Source organism: Grampus griseus, assembly GCF_964374135.1.
Source record: "Grampus griseus genome assembly, chromosome: 8".
Classification (NCBI taxonomy): Eukaryota; Metazoa; Chordata; class Mammalia; order Artiodactyla; family Delphinidae; genus Grampus; species Grampus griseus.
The window spans coordinates 96,734,097-96,748,706 of NC_139002.1; the positions used below are offsets into that span (position 1 = coordinate 96,734,097).

A 14,610-nucleotide genomic window follows, 5' to 3' on the forward strand; every position below is an offset into this window, starting at 1 on the left:
CAACCGGGCTTGCAGGACGCTAGGTTGAGCTCAATGTGCCCACTGTGCAGTTATCGCCAAAGGGCGCCCAGTCTGCCTGGCAGGAGGGTGCTTGGTCGGGCCTCGTTGGGAATTATTACTGGGCCCATCTGGAGGCTCCTCCATGTCTCCGTGGTTGTCGAAGGGGACCCGGCTCTCCCGTGCCCCACCCTCCCCCAACTCCCTAGAGCGCAGTTCCTGCAGCCTCTGGGCGTGGGCACCGTGCTTTCCCGGGTCCTGGAGCCCCCCCTTCCCGGACGCGATGGGAGCGTGTTCCCTGGACGCCGGGGGTGGGGGTGGGTCCTCGATTCCTAGTCGTTCACTCTAGGGCTCCGGGAAGGCTGTGGTCTCTGGATCTGTCCCTGGGGCGGGAGAGGAGACTCAGGAGTTGCGGGGAGAGAGAAAGCGCGCAGGGGATTTGGCACCAGAGCCTGAAGCTTCCGCCCTGGGGCTCGGGCCTTGGCGCTGGACCTCCCAGTCTCTGAGCCTGGGCAAAAGAGGTGGGGAGTCTTGGAGGGGGGAGGGGCACCAGGAGAGGGCAGTGGTGTTTTCCGTCGGAGCTCAAGGTCGCTGATGGAGGACTCCACGGACTGGAGTGGGCTGGCAGCGCTGGGGGGTGGGGGCGGGGAGACGGGCGGGAAAAAGGCTCTTTGGGGCTCCAGCGCCCGGCGCCCTGCAGAGCTGCCAGAGGAGGGCAGAAGTGCGGGGTCCCGCCCCCGACGGCTGCCCCTGGCTCCTGGCGGGCTGTGGGCGGGCACACACACCACCACCACCACCCGACCCACTGAGAGTCCATTCCTTCCCAGAGGCGCACCCGGAGATGCCTCCGGGCGACTCCGGGCCTTGCTTCCAGCGGGCCCCTCGCCCCCGGGCCCTCTGGAGCTCCCAGCGCCGCGCTCGCCCCTGAAGGAGCCTGAGGCCCTGGCCCAGTCGGGCCCGCCTCGGGGCGCCTCAGAGGGTCCAGAAGCCACGCGTCCTTCTCTCCCAACCGAGTCCCCCGCCCCCGCGCTGCCGCGGAGTCACTTACCAGACACCTCCGCCCAGTTCCCCTCGCACCTGACAGACGGCTGGACGGGCAGGTGGCCCCGCGGGCCAGCGGGTGGGGCGGGCGGCCGGGCCGCGGGCCGGGGGCGGGGACGGGGTGCAGAGGGGCGGCCCCTGCTCCGCCCGCAGCTCCCAGCGCTGTGGCTCCGACTCGCGCTCACGCTCGCACTTTTCCCCGAGCCGCGTGATGTCACGGGGAAGCAGCCAATCCTGGTGGGCCCGCGCCGCCCGCCCCGGGCCGGCCACCCAACGGGGACGCGCGGGGGCCACCACCCCGGGCGTCGGGGACCCCAGCTACGCGCGCCCCTCCCTGGAGCCGGCCGGCAGCTCTCCACTCGGGCACTATGGGGGCACCGCCCACGGTCACCAGTGCTGTTTAGCGGGGGGCGCTGCCCTCCCGGGAGGCTGGGGGGTGGGGTGGGGTGTCCGCGTTGTCATGGGGACGCGGCGCCCCCTCGTGGGCTGGGAAGGGAGCTGGCAGCCCCGTCTGGCTGCGTTCCCATCTCCGCTCTGACCAAGCCCCCGGGACCGGTAGGTGGTCTCGCGCCCCGCCCGGACCTCACTCTTTATACTGCCCGGCTCGCAGCTGGACCACGGAGGCGCGAGTGTTTGACCCCAACAGGAGGTTATGGGTGGCTGGGGTAGGCTCTGCCGCCCCGGTTCCGTCGGGGCAGAGAGCCGAGGGCCGGCAGTTTCGAGCCTCGAGGCTGCGTACTAGCTACCGGGCAGCCACAGAAGAGGGGCGCCGTCGGGGCCTGGGAAGGAGCTGGAGAGAGAAGCCAGGCAACGGTCCCCAGGGAGAGAGGAGCCGGCTCATCGCACACAACCCCGCCCGCCCCCCATTCCTGCCGCCCTGTTCCCTGCTCCCGCGCTCCAAGCCGGGGAGTGGGTGCGCACCCTTTCTCCAGCCCCGGGAAAGAACGCGCCGCTCATCCAGCCGCGGCCTGGAGGGCAGGTTCACCGATGCTTGTGCGGGAAAGCCGAGTGCCCAAGGTCACCTGGAGCGGAGCCCGGAACGAGACCCCAGAGGGCGAGCTGCTGGTCTCTTGAAGTGTCCGGGAACCACGCGGGCCGGAGCCTTGGGACTTGGGGCCTTGCCTGCACCGAGGAGGAGGGTCCGCTGGGGCGCTCGCCGGACTGAGAGCAGGGAGGCTTCAGCACCTCGGAGAGCTCCACCTCTGCCCTGACCTTGGGGGTTCTGCTCCGCCTGCCCAGGCTCCAGCGTTTCTGCCTCCCTCTGAGACGGCCCTTCCTCGGGCCGGTCAAGGTCCGACTCGCTCCCACAACGCCCGGGCCTGTCACCCCAAACTGTCTGAGCGCAAACACCCAATTAACCTTAAGACGGATGGGTTCTTCTCTTGGAAAATCAACTCAAGTCCCGCCCCTCCTCCACCCTCCCCCAAGGGTTGGGCGGGGGGCTGTGTGTGCGGGGGAGGTGGAGGCCGCACCAGTGCAGGAGGCAGCAGGAGCTGCCAGAGAAGGGGCGGGAACTCAGGCAACAGGCAGCCCTTTGGGGCTCTTGGTGTGGAGCCTTCTGTGCTGAACAATGAGGCAGAGGTCGGGTCCTAACGCTCCCCAAGGCGACGGCTGGAGTTGGCAGTCGGCTGCAGTGAGAAGCCATGGTCCTTTACATGAACGATCTGGGCTCCCATGATTCTCATAACCAAAGGATGAAAAAGCCCTATTGTTTTTGCTCGCACTTCACAGATGAGGAAACAGGCTTGGTTGGTTCATATGACAATTAGATGACAGTCTGTACTCACTGGTTTCCCTTTTTCATATCCCTCCTAGGGTCCAGGAGAGGGGTGGTCCTCCTAGGAGGGTGAAAGTGTGTGTGCGCACACGCACACAGGCTGGGAGAAGGCCAGACACTTATAATTGTAAGATGGGGAAACAAGCAAGGCCACTGGAGGCCACAGAAACTTATCACTAGAAATGTCTCCAACCACTGCCTTGAATTCTTCCAGAAGCTGTCAGGCAAACCTGTTCCAGTTTCTCCAAAATCCCTACTATGGTGTAGGGCATTTGGCCTCCCCCAATCCCAGAACGTGGAGAGCTGAGACAGGAACCAGGGGACCTGGTTTAGTCTGTACTCTCTTTGATCCAACTGGGTCCATAGACATCTTGGGTCCACAGAACTGCTCTGAACCTATTTCCTCATCTCCAAGGGGATTGCTGAGCTCTGCCCCGCTGGCCCCATAACCTCATCATGATATGCAAGGGGGCCCATGAAGGCCCTACTGGGGAGGCTCTACCCACACAGCAAGGGCTTTCTAAGGAAAGAGGTTGGTATGGGGACGGAATGTGTTGACAGGGGTCTCCAACAGGCAGGGGCTGGGTTCATCCTTGGCCAGTAAGGACAGAGGCGAGGCCAGGCAGGACTGAATTTGGGTCACTTCATCCACAAAGCCTCCTCATACCCCCTTTTTCAAAGTAACAGAATACGTCAGGGTCCCATCTGGGTTCAAACCCTGGCTCCACCATTTAGTTGTGTGATCTGGGTGTACCAGTACCCACCTCAGAGGCGTTTTGTGCTAAGGACTGAGAGATAATAAACACTGAATCCTTGGCACACGGTTTACATTCAACATAGTCCCCAGTCATGGACCATGTAATTCTTCCTCCCACTGGGGGCAGTATGTGGGTGGAGGTCACGCATTGCAGTGGGCGCCCTTCTCTTTTCATCCTTTAATGCGTAGCTCAAACCTCACCTCTTCAATGAGGCCTTGTCTTACAGAGCTGGAATTAACTTTAAGAGGTTGCAGAGTAAAAGCCCTGCCTCCTAGAGGGAGAAAATGAAGCAAGAGAAAAGGCAAGTGGCCTGCCCAAGGTCTCACAGCTGATGTGTCTTAGTCCAGAGTGTGCTGTAATATAATAGTTTTCCAAAAAATTCTAGTGTTCCTCACCATATAACTCTTAACAGTGTTTTGTATTATTTGCTTGCCCATTTATCTTTTGGTTTTGCCTCTGCTGGGGCAGAACCTATACTTCTGTATGCCCCATAGTGTCTGGGACAGAGTTGAGCACACAAAAGTTACTCAAGAAGTACTTGTTGCTGGCAAAAAGTCCTGCGGTGGCTCTGATTTCCCTGTATGCCTCTGTGAGAGCAGGGTCAAACATCCTTCTTCCGCTTTCTAACTGACTTAAAACTAAGTGTCCAAGGCCCATGACCACAGCACACCCCTCAGCGCTGTACTGACACAAAGTAAAGGGAAACCTGAGCAGCCAGCAAATGGCATCTTTGGGGGATGCCTGTAGATAAGGCCAAGCTCCCTGCTGGCGCACCCAGACACCCATTATGGGTGCTTTCCCAGGACTGCAGGGGAGCTAGCTTTCTGGCCAGTTACATCTTCACTCCAGGCCCATCATCCTGGGTAGGAAGCAATCACGACGAGCAACCTTAGATCATTCTTACCTACCCACCTGTCACTGTGAAGGTTGCTCCAGTCCTTAGCAGGCCCCTGGGAAGCAGGAGGTGAAGGCACACAGACGCAGCATGAAGCAGAGGTGGCAGCCCTTACCTGAGTGGCTTCTGCTGGGGCATCACGGGGCTCCCCACCTAGGAGGACAGCAGTACCAGAAACAGTGCCTGGGAGAACCAGGGCGGCTCAGTTCAATGTCCTCTCCCAGCCCCCCAACACTACCCCACCCCCGCAACCCCCATGGAAACAAACAGAGAGGAGACTGGTGAGGGGCATGTCATCATTTTAATGATGTAGATCTTTGGTGTTTCCCTCATTAGCAGTCAGACTATCCCCTCTCCTCCCACCACAATGTTTCTATGATGAGTTACGAACAGAAAAGAAATCACATTTTCATACTAAAAACAAAATAATCAGAGCCTCGATTTCTCCACTAGAAACTACATGTACAGTTCAAGATTCCACATGCAACACCTTAAATCACAGACCAAGACCTCACATTCTGACCTGGAGTCTCATCCCCTCCCCCAGCCTTGGGCTGGCTTTGGCCTAGGCTCAGCTAATACTGACACCCACAGGTGCTGCTCTGAGGGCCTTGGGGGGTGGTGGGGAAGGAGGAGCTTGGTGGACAAGCGCTGGGGGCTGGCCAGCCTACACCCCCCACTCCTGAGCGAGGACCTGCCCACCATCCCTTGACCCCATCCTGTCTCAGGCAAGCAGGCTGCCCCATTCACTCCATGGTTGTTCCCCAACAGTAAGTGCAGGAAGTCCCTGTCCTCAGGAATCTGGAGGCCTGGCCTGACCCCTGACTGTGGTCTCTGTGGGGTAAGATGATCAAGAGAAGCTTGAAGCTCTGGAAGGCTCAGAAATGGAGCTGATTTCTGGGAGCCAGGCCGCTCCTCCTGCACTAGGGCTCCTAGTGGCTCTGCCTGCACAACAGGTGAACAGGGAGAAGCTGGTCCACTGGCCACCATCCAGGATGGTTTGGCCCAGATCTGGAAGACTATTCACCCTTCTGAGGGCTCTCTGCCCAGGGCTGAGTCCCTTGAGCCTTGTTTCCAGGAGAAAGGGGGGTTCATGGCAGGGATACCCATTTCCACCTCCATTCACACTGAGCGCAGCAGCCTGTGGCTCCCCTGGGCTCCAGATCCTAGAAGGTTCTAGTCCCCGGAGGCAAGCCTTGCCCCTTTGACTGCCTCACGCTGGCTGACTCGGACTCCCTCTCAACCCCCCACCCTCTTGCTCCTGTTTCCTGTTTCCGCAGCCCGCGGCTCTTCTGCGCATACAGTTCCCAGTCAGCTGTGAGGTCCGGTTTCTGCTCAGCGGTTCGAGGGGAGGCACCAGTGCACACACGTCTCTACCTGTTCCGTGGCTCCCCACTGGGGCCCGCAGCCTCCCCCAGGCTGCTGCCCCCACCATCGGGAAGGTGGTTGTTATTGGTGAGGTCGCAGTGCAGGGCTGGTCCCTCAGTGCTGGGAAGGGGGACGGGGGAGGAGGTGGGCAGGGCTGCCTGGGGTGGGTCCCGTGCAGGGGTACCAGGCTGGTCCCAGGAGGCTGTCCGGGGGCTCAGGCCTCGCTCTGCCAGCTGCCCAGCTTCTGGGAGCAGTCCCCGAGAGGTGGAGGGCTGGGGCGAGGGGGCGCGCGCGACCCCAGGCTCGGTGCCCGTCTGGGAGCTGCGGTGAATACGGTGGCTGACGATGATGTTGTTGCCAAAACCACCCATGGAGGCCATGGTGGTGCTCTGCTCCCGCTGCACCACGGCTGTCATGCCCCCTTCCGCCATCAGCCGCTGGATCCTGCTGAGAGCGTCTTCCCCGCTGGCACCGTACTCCGAGCCCTCACCTGGAAGGCACAAAGCAGAAGGCAGGGAATTAACTGCTGGCCTGGGCCTCTGAGTCAGGCAGGCCACCGCTAGTAGTAACTGGGGGATTCTAGCTAAAAGCAGAAACAAGAAGAGGGCCAATCCCTCACTTCAAGAATCAGTCAGGCGACAGACGAATGGATAAAGAACATGTGGCACATGTATACAATGGAATATTACTCAGCCATAAAAAGGAACGAAACTGAGTTCTTTGTAATGAGGTGGATGGACCTAGAGTCTGTCATACAGAGTGAAGCCAGAAAGAGAAAAACAAATACTGTATGCTAAAGCACGTATATGGACTCTAAAAAAATGGTACTGATGAACCTAGTGGCAGGGCAGGAATAAAGATGCAGATGTAGAGACCAGACTTGAGGACATGGGTGGGGGAAGGGTAAGCTGGGACGAAGTGAGAGAGTGGCATGGACATATATACACTACCAAATGTAAAATAGCTAGTGGGAAGCTGCTACATAGCACAGGGAGATCAGCTCGATGCTTTGTGATGACCTAGAGGGGTGGGATAGGGAGGGTGGGAGGGAGGCTCAAGAGGGAGGGGATATGGGGATGTATGTATACATATAGCTGATTCACTTTGTTGAACAGCAGAAACTAACACAGCATTGTAAAGCAATTATACTGCAATAAAGATATTAAAAAAAAAAAAAGAATAAGTCAGGGACTTGAAAACTAGATAAGACTCCCCAAACAATCGTAATTCGTACTTCTGTTTTACAGGTGGTGAAACTGAGGCCTAGGTGGCCGAGGCTGCTCAGCTGGTTAAGAGGCAGGGCTGGACCAGAAGCTGGGAGTCTGGTTTTAACCCTCTGGATACCACAGGCAGACTGGTCATGCAGCTAATGCAGGCAACCCAGACAGCTGGCTGTGTCTGCTCCTCCCTGTCTTGGGTAACCTGGCAGACCTGGCCCTGGAACAGGGGGCACTGCCTGGTCTTTGGAAAGCGAGGGCACTGTACGGGGTGTGGCTAGAAGGCAAATGGTCTGCTCTGCTCCGTTTCAAAGCTGTGCTCTCTCTTCATTGTTCTGTTTATGTCACTTCCTAAAAGCACACGAGGAAGACGATTTTTAACTGTTCTCTAGAAGGCATTCTGTCTTCTCCTCTTGTCCCACTTTACTCACCAACTTTCCCAAGTTATTTCCCACATACTGTTCTCCCGGGGCTGGATGCCTGATACCCTCATTTTTCGCTAGAGGCAGCCAACTGCCCCAGCCTGAGGCTTCAGTCTGCACCTCTAGGGAGGAAGAGAGAAGGTTCTGCTCTTTCCCCCAAAGCCTGAGTATTCCCTTGTCTGTGAGCAGACAAGGCTTTGGCTCAGACCTTAGTTCTGCCACTCACTAGCTGTGTGACCTAGGATAAGTCCCTTGACACCCACATTCCTGTTTTCTTTTCTTTATCTTTTTTTTGGCTGCGTCAGGTCTTAGCTGAAGCACGCAGGATCTTCGTTGAGGCACGCGGGATCTTTCATTGCGGTGTGCAGGCTCCTCTAGCTGTGGTGCATGGGCTTCTCTGCAGTTGTGGCATGCGGGTTTTCTCTCTCTAGCTGTGGCGTGCAGGCTCCAGGTCATGTGGGCTCTGTAGTTGTGGCGCGCGGGCTTTCTTGTTGAGGCACGCGGGCTCTCTTGTTGAGGCACGCGAGCTCAGTAGTTGTGGCATCAGGGCTTAGTTGCCCCATGGCATGTGGGATCTCAGTTCTCCGACCAGGGATTGAACCCGTGTCTCCCTGCAATGGAAGGCGGATTCTTCACCACTGGACCACCAGGGAAGTACCCCTCAATTTTCTGACTTGCAAAAGAGGGATGAAACATCCAACCTGCAAGGTGCCGGGTAGAGGGAATGAGATAATGCCTGTTACACACCTGACACACAGCGGGTGCTCAGTCAATGGTGGCTGTTGTGAATAACCTGGACTCTGCAGGAAGAGCCCCACCCTGAGGGACCTTCCTCCAGCCTGTGTTCAGCCCCCACTGGGCAGACATGCAGTCCAAGCCTGTGGGCAACTATGATCAAGGCTCCCAGGCTGCCAGGGCTGCTCTACCAAACTATGTACGGATTTGTTTCCTTTGGCTACCTGTTGGCCACTTTGGGATTCTGCAGTCTGGGCAGCTTTGATGGTGAGGTTTGAATTTTTGGGGGGGTACTTGTTGTCAACAGCTATCTTTGCAAGACTTTCTTTGCTCCCACACTGTCCAGTGCCTTCTCTCTACTCACCTTGTCAGAGCTGGATTTCCAGGCAGCCAGTTCTGCAGCTTAGCTGCATCGAAGTCCCGTTAGATCTCTTCCCTCCTTGCAAGTGCTTGGCAGGTATGTGCTGGTAGTTCTTCCTCTGGGTCTCAGTGAGACAGTTCCCCCCCAGCACTGAGTAGGGACTCCGCCTGGGCTCTCACTTATGTCCAGCTTGCTTTTCTCCAGATTTTCTAGTAAATTCTACCCTCCCACCTCCAACCCCTCAAGGCAAGCTGCCCTTACGTGCTTCCCCCTCAGACAGCTCAGTGCCAACTCCCAGGGCAGAAGGAAAGAGAACCTGAAGGGCTCTCAGAGTACTTCTCTCAAGGGAAAAGCTGTTCAGCAGTGGGTAGGGGTAAGAGGAAAGGTCAACCTAGGGCTTTGGTGCCAGCACAGCTTCTACCCTGTGAGCCAAAAGGGCTACCTGGAGAGGGCCCATGGGGACCTCCCTGTGCTGCCACTGCCACAGTTTTCCAAGAACGCTATGCACTGAGGGCCTCCCCAGCCCGGCCTGGGGTATGCAGTAGGCTGGCCCACGGCCTGCTGGCATTGGAGCTCAGTGGGCTGGGCTCTGTGCCCGGTGAACTATCAGCTCTTTTCCTGTAGATCACTTTGAGGGGTGGGGCAGGTCTGCCTTGGGGCCCTAGGGGAGCTGTCACAGCTAGGCCCTGCCCTGCTGCTGGCACTCGGGTCTGGGACCTCCTGTCCTTTCTCACTGTGCCAGTGGCTCCAGGCCTGGCCACCTCTCACCGCAACTGTGGCTGTCTTTCCTAAATGGTCTTCTTGCTTCTCTCTCCCCTTTCCACCCAGCCTCCATGCTGCTGCTATTACCATTCTAATTCAGCTCTGATCCACTGAGTTCTGGTTAAGTCCATACTCGGTTCAAAACCCAGCAGCTCCAAGAGTCCTCAAGTAGTTAAGGTTCTCACCGTGACATTTAAAGGCCCTCTCTGGTCAGGTCCTAGCTGTTTCCCTGACCATCCCCCTTCCTGAACCCAGAGACTCAGCGCTGCTGTGTGCCCAGCGCCCCTGCCTGCACACACTGTGGGTGTTCTACCTGCCACGCACCTGCCCATTTCCCCACATCCGAAGTCCACTTGTTTACAAGGGCCAGCACAAGTACCACCTCCCTCACCCTGCCTTCCAAGGTCCCCACCTGGGAGTGGCTGCTCCTGTTCTGGGCCCCACAGTGACCCACACTTCTCTGCGTCAGAGTCCTCTCCCTCTGGGCTCTAAGTTCCTGATGGTCTTGGACTAAGTTTTATTCATCTTTGGGCTTGCACTTGGCATCTACCTGTCGAATGTGTGGGTGAATAAAGGGCTCCCAGGCTGCCTACAGGCGTTCCAGACTTAAGGTGGCTTCTGAAAACCGGTCACATGTTACCCTTTTGCTATGGGGACACAGTTATATGTCTGTTTCCTTTCTGGACTTATTTTTGAGGGTAGAGACATGGCTTCATCTCTGAATCAGATTCCCTTTGCAATACCTGTGGATTCATGGTGCCTAATACAATACTAGACATAAAGTAAGTACTCACAAAAGATGGGATAGAAGAGTTTAAAATGTATACACAAACGATTTCCTCAGGGCTGGGTGTAGGTAGCTTCAGCCTAGAGAGCTGTGAGCTGTGCTTGTCTCTTGGGAGCTCTAAGTCAAGGCTGCGAGCCAAGGTAGGCAGCCAGCACATTCTTCAAGAGGAAAACACACTGGGGCCTGAGAGAAGTGGCAGCCATGGCTAGGGATCCAAGCTATTAGCTCCAGGAGCAGTGGCGGCCACAGGGGTTAATTCTGCTGTCTCCTTCCCTGTAGCAAAAGCATTTCTTTTTGTCTCTGAAAAATGGTAAACTGATTTAGTGTTGACATGAGATCATTTCCTTGGCAAGTTCTAAGGTACGTTCTGGATACAGAGGCCAGAATGGGATCAGTAACTTCCCATAATGCCCAGTTCTGGGGGTTTCACTGCCCAGAAGAGGGAAGCCAGATTGCATCAGAGGAGGAGCTGCCCTTCCTGACCTCAGGGGGCACCCTTTCCTTCCCTTTTCACATTTGCTCTTCCCTGGCCCAGCTGGTCTGTCATCTTCACCAGACAACAAAAAGGTCCAAGCAACTGTTCTCAGTGGTCAGAGGCAGAGCCATGGGCTCCCCAAATAGTGCAGCACAGCCAAGCTCGGAGGCAGGGCCTTGCCTCTGCTCAATTCATTCATTCCACACACTTCTTGAGCACCCACTGTGTGCCAGGCAGGCACTGTATCAGAGCTGGGAGCAAACAGTGAGCCCAGGGAATGCCTCCCCTCCCTTTCTGAGTGACAGGGTAGGGAAGCTTTAAAGCTGGACAAGTAAAAAAGCCAACACCTGCAAACTCCCCCTGTGGAGGGCTCTTCCGGGAAGTCCTAGACAGAACTGAATAGATTTTAATAAAATTCTCATAGAACATGAAAATGAGTAGCCTGGGACCCTTCAGTGCTAACCAGTGGGAAAGGGCCAGGGGAGGGGCAGGCCACAGAATGGTAAATACCACAAGTGGAGCTGGCTGCCCAGACTAATAGACTGGGCCCTGGTGTGTGGAGGGGTGCAGAGGGGGTACCCCCCAACCAGCCCCACCTTGTAGCTAGGCCCAGAAGAGTTAACCAACTTGATGAGCGGTTTCGTTTAGTAGTTTTGTCAACTGGGAGACAGAAGTCAGAGGGTGTGTGTGTGTGTGTGTGTGTGTGTGTGTGTGTGTGTGTGTGTGTGTGTGTGTGTGTGTGTGTGTGTGTGTGTGTGTGTGTGTGTGTGTGTGTGTGTGTGTGTCTGTGTGTGTGTGTGTGTCTGTGTGTGTGTGTGTGTCTGTGTGTGTCTGTGTGTGCGTGTGTCTGTGTGTGTGTGTGTCTGTGTGTGTGTGTGTCTGTGTGTGTGTAGCTGCTGTGTCTGCCTGCTAGATGGGGAAAGCGGACCAGGAAGGAAGTCTGAGCCCAAGAAGACTCTTGATTCCTGGTCCCCCTACCAGAGCGGCAGTAGTGGACAGTGGTCAGTGGGGTAAGCACCTCAGAACAACGCTCCTGGCCCGAGGAGGGACAAGCCTGGCCAGTCACACCCACTGGTCAATGCCCCACACATCTTCTCCCCATACTTCTTTCTAGGTGTGGGGTTTTCTGAAAGGGACTATGATGCTGTCCCTTTCAGAGCTGGAGGTCCAGAGCTCCAGGCAAAGTTCACCAGGCCAGACAGATGCAGCGAGCCATCCTGAACCACCCTGCCCAGGCTCCCGTTCTAGAGAACAGCCTATTCAACTGCTGCCTCTGCTGAAGAGTGCCTCTGGCCTCTGAAGGGCTCACCCTCCACCACCTGTTCTACTTTGCAGGGAGAGACTGGGAGAGAATCAGGTTCTGGTCTCTAACTGGAAAACAGAACCTCCTTCCTCCTGCCAGCCCATCATCCACATCCTGAAACAGGAAGAAAGGAACTTATAATTGACTGGAGGCCAGAAATAAGCTGATGCTAATCAAGAAATATCAGAGGCTTCTTTGGGAGGTGAAAACACCGGTGGATGCTCTTCTCCTCAAGTGGGGAGCCCCTGCTGCACTTCACTTTCAGGCTGAAGGCCTCACTTCTGACCCAGATCCCTGTAATCTGCCCTTCCTGCTCATCCAGCCTCAGTCTCAACATGCGATGACAGGCCAGGAACAAGAGCCCACTAGTGAGTGGTCCTCGGTGCAGATGGTAATGTTTTTGAACTTGGTGCCCTTGCAGCTGCTGTCCCCTCCGCCAGGAATGCCTGCCCCCTGCCCCCATCCCACTTGGCCTGACATTTTCCTACTTATCCTTGAAGACTCAGCTCAGGGTCACCTCCTCCAGAAGCCTTCCCCGAGCCCCACAGTTGGGAGCTGGGCCCCCCTCCTCCGTGGCCCCGAGATCCTTATCGTGTGAAGCAATTACCTGCTGGGTGCCTGCCTCCCTGTCTAGATGTCCAGTTCCTTGGGGAAGGACCAAGGCCTATCTGTCTTTGCAACCCCAGCGGCTGATGCACGGGAGACAGTCAGTAAACGGCCATGAGATCGCGGCAGGGGGGCCGCCTCAGACAAGGACTTCCGCCTGGGGTTGGCTGGAGGAGCTCCAGCTCTCTCCTCTTCAGTGAGGCTCGGAGCTGTGTTGGGCTGCTGCAGCCGCTACCTCTACACCAAGGGGTTTCCACCCAACAGATGTAGGAGGTGGCCTGGGCCACAGACCAAGAAGGGACTTAACTGTAAAAAGTGTCAGTTCATGGCAGCGACAGGGACAGTGCCCTGCTGGGGGGCTGCAGTTTGGAAAGCTGTTCCCTGGAGGTGACACAGGCAGATTAGTTACTCCTTGCCCGATGCACACCTGTCCTCTCTTCTCATGGTCTCTCTTGAGCAAATGGCTTAACACGGACCTAGGAAATGTGGGTCTGTTTGGAGGCTGCCTTGTCTGGAGCCTGGAGCAGCCAGGGGCTGGGGTAGGGGGTAAGGACAGTGACTGAGCGAGAACAGCCTATTTAACACAGCTGCCAACACACTCCAAAGGGGTTCGAGCGCTACCGCTGGGAAGTGCTAATTGGTTCTTAGCAGTGTGAGGCCAGCGCAGAGCCAGGGCGGAGCTGGCTGAGCCACACCTGCAATAGGTGAGAGGAAGGGGCTGACTGCGTGCCAGGCTGCAGTCAAAATGGCCATGAAGCACAGGTGTGTGAGGGCCTCACCTGTGGCAGTCCCGACTCCGCCAGGCTGGCAGCAGGGGGAGACAAGCTACCCTGTGGCGTGGTCCTGGAAGCCCGAGGCCTGGGGTGCATGTCTCTGGAAGAGAGCTCACAGCAGGGAGCCTTCTCTATCTAGATGACTCTCTGTGCTCTCTCTCTGGAAGAACACCCTGGGTCCTCCAAGTTTTAGAGGATAAGGAGATGAGGGTCCTTGGTGGGACTGAGCAAAGCTGTGAGAGCAGCTCGGCTTGCCGGAGCAGTGACCCAGATCAGGGGAATGACATTCCTGCCCGAGGAGGCACCACCATGTGAGGGGCACTCACCCTGACAGCAGTGGTGCTCGCCCTGCACCAGCTGTCCGTGTGGAGGGGCCGGGAGCCTCAGGGAGGGGTGAGAATGGTCCCAGCCCCCACCCCACGCCACTCTCCCGGCCTCATTTCCCCTCTAGTGTTACATGGCTCCTACCTTCACCAGGACCTGAAGCTGCTGTCCCCGGCTCCTGGATCTCCCTCTCTGTCTGTGTTTCAGCATTCTGCAGCTGAAGGGCCAGAGTCTGGGTGCCCTGAGATGTCACTGAGGTGGTGGGGTTCCGGGGCTGCAGCCCAATTGCATTCATCAGGCCCATGTCTCTGTCTGTCCTCCATGTGGCTCTGCTGGTGCTACGGAGAGAAAGGCAGAGCGGAGTCGGGCAGGGCTGGGGACAGCACACCACACACAGCTCCACGTGCTCCATGCCAATCCCCAGGGCACAGCCTGGACCAGGGCCTGCAGGCTGAGAGGCCCGCTCCCGCGGCTGCCTCCCGATGGCGGTGAACTCGCCTGTGTCCTTTCTCCTCCAGATCAGTCCACACCCCGGGACAATGAAAGGAGGCGCAGAACCGTCCAGTTTTGCAAACCCAGCTGGTCCAGTCACTCAAACAACGAGGGCCTTTCTGGGGAGGTAGAGATGGCTGATCTTAAAAGACGCTTCCTTAGATTCGGGAAGCCACTAGCTGAGCTCCATGGGAAAAAGGGTGAGCAGCCCAAGAGGGCCCTTTCTCTCTTTAGCTTTTCCTTCCTTCTAACTATATGCTGACAAGATTCCAGTTTAAATTCTTGGAACTGCCACTGAATCTCCACTTTGGAGGAAAAGCACCAGGACTCCTGTGAGGCTGCTCTGGGATCCTCCTTCGGGGCCTTCTGAAAATAGACCCTTAAAAGCAGGGAGCGCCAGCTGCCAATGAGTAAGGCCCAGGCCCCAAGCTATACGCCCCCTTCCTTGGGCATTTCCTAGGCACTGACCCTCAGGACAGCTCAAGCCGGCAGCAGAGGGAGCCCAGGACTTTCAAGA

General features: G+C 57.1%; 1 protein-coding gene across 5 annotated transcripts in view; it reads right to left on the minus strand.

The window, feature by feature from the left end:
* Positions 1 to 4,800: 4,800 nt before the first annotated feature.
* The window catches only part of AMBRA1 (autophagy and beclin 1 regulator 1), a 175,674-nt gene continuing 165,864 nt past the window's right edge, over positions 4,801 to 14,610 (minus strand). For 4 of the 5 annotated variants that reach the window (XM_082659585.1, XM_082659583.1, XM_082659582.1 and 1 more), the window contains 2 exons: positions 13,746 to 13,939; positions 4,801 to 6,326 (listed from right to left, as the gene is read on the minus strand). In XM_082659585.1, the coding sequence (XP_082515711.1) occupies positions 5,842 to 6,326; positions 13,746 to 13,939 (679 nt within the window). In that variant the 3' untranslated portion in view covers positions 4,801 to 5,841. Of the gene's footprint in view, positions 6,327 to 7,959; positions 8,177 to 13,745; positions 13,940 to 14,610 lie in introns of those variants that run through there. The other variant, XM_082659584.1, reaches the window with a different exon arrangement.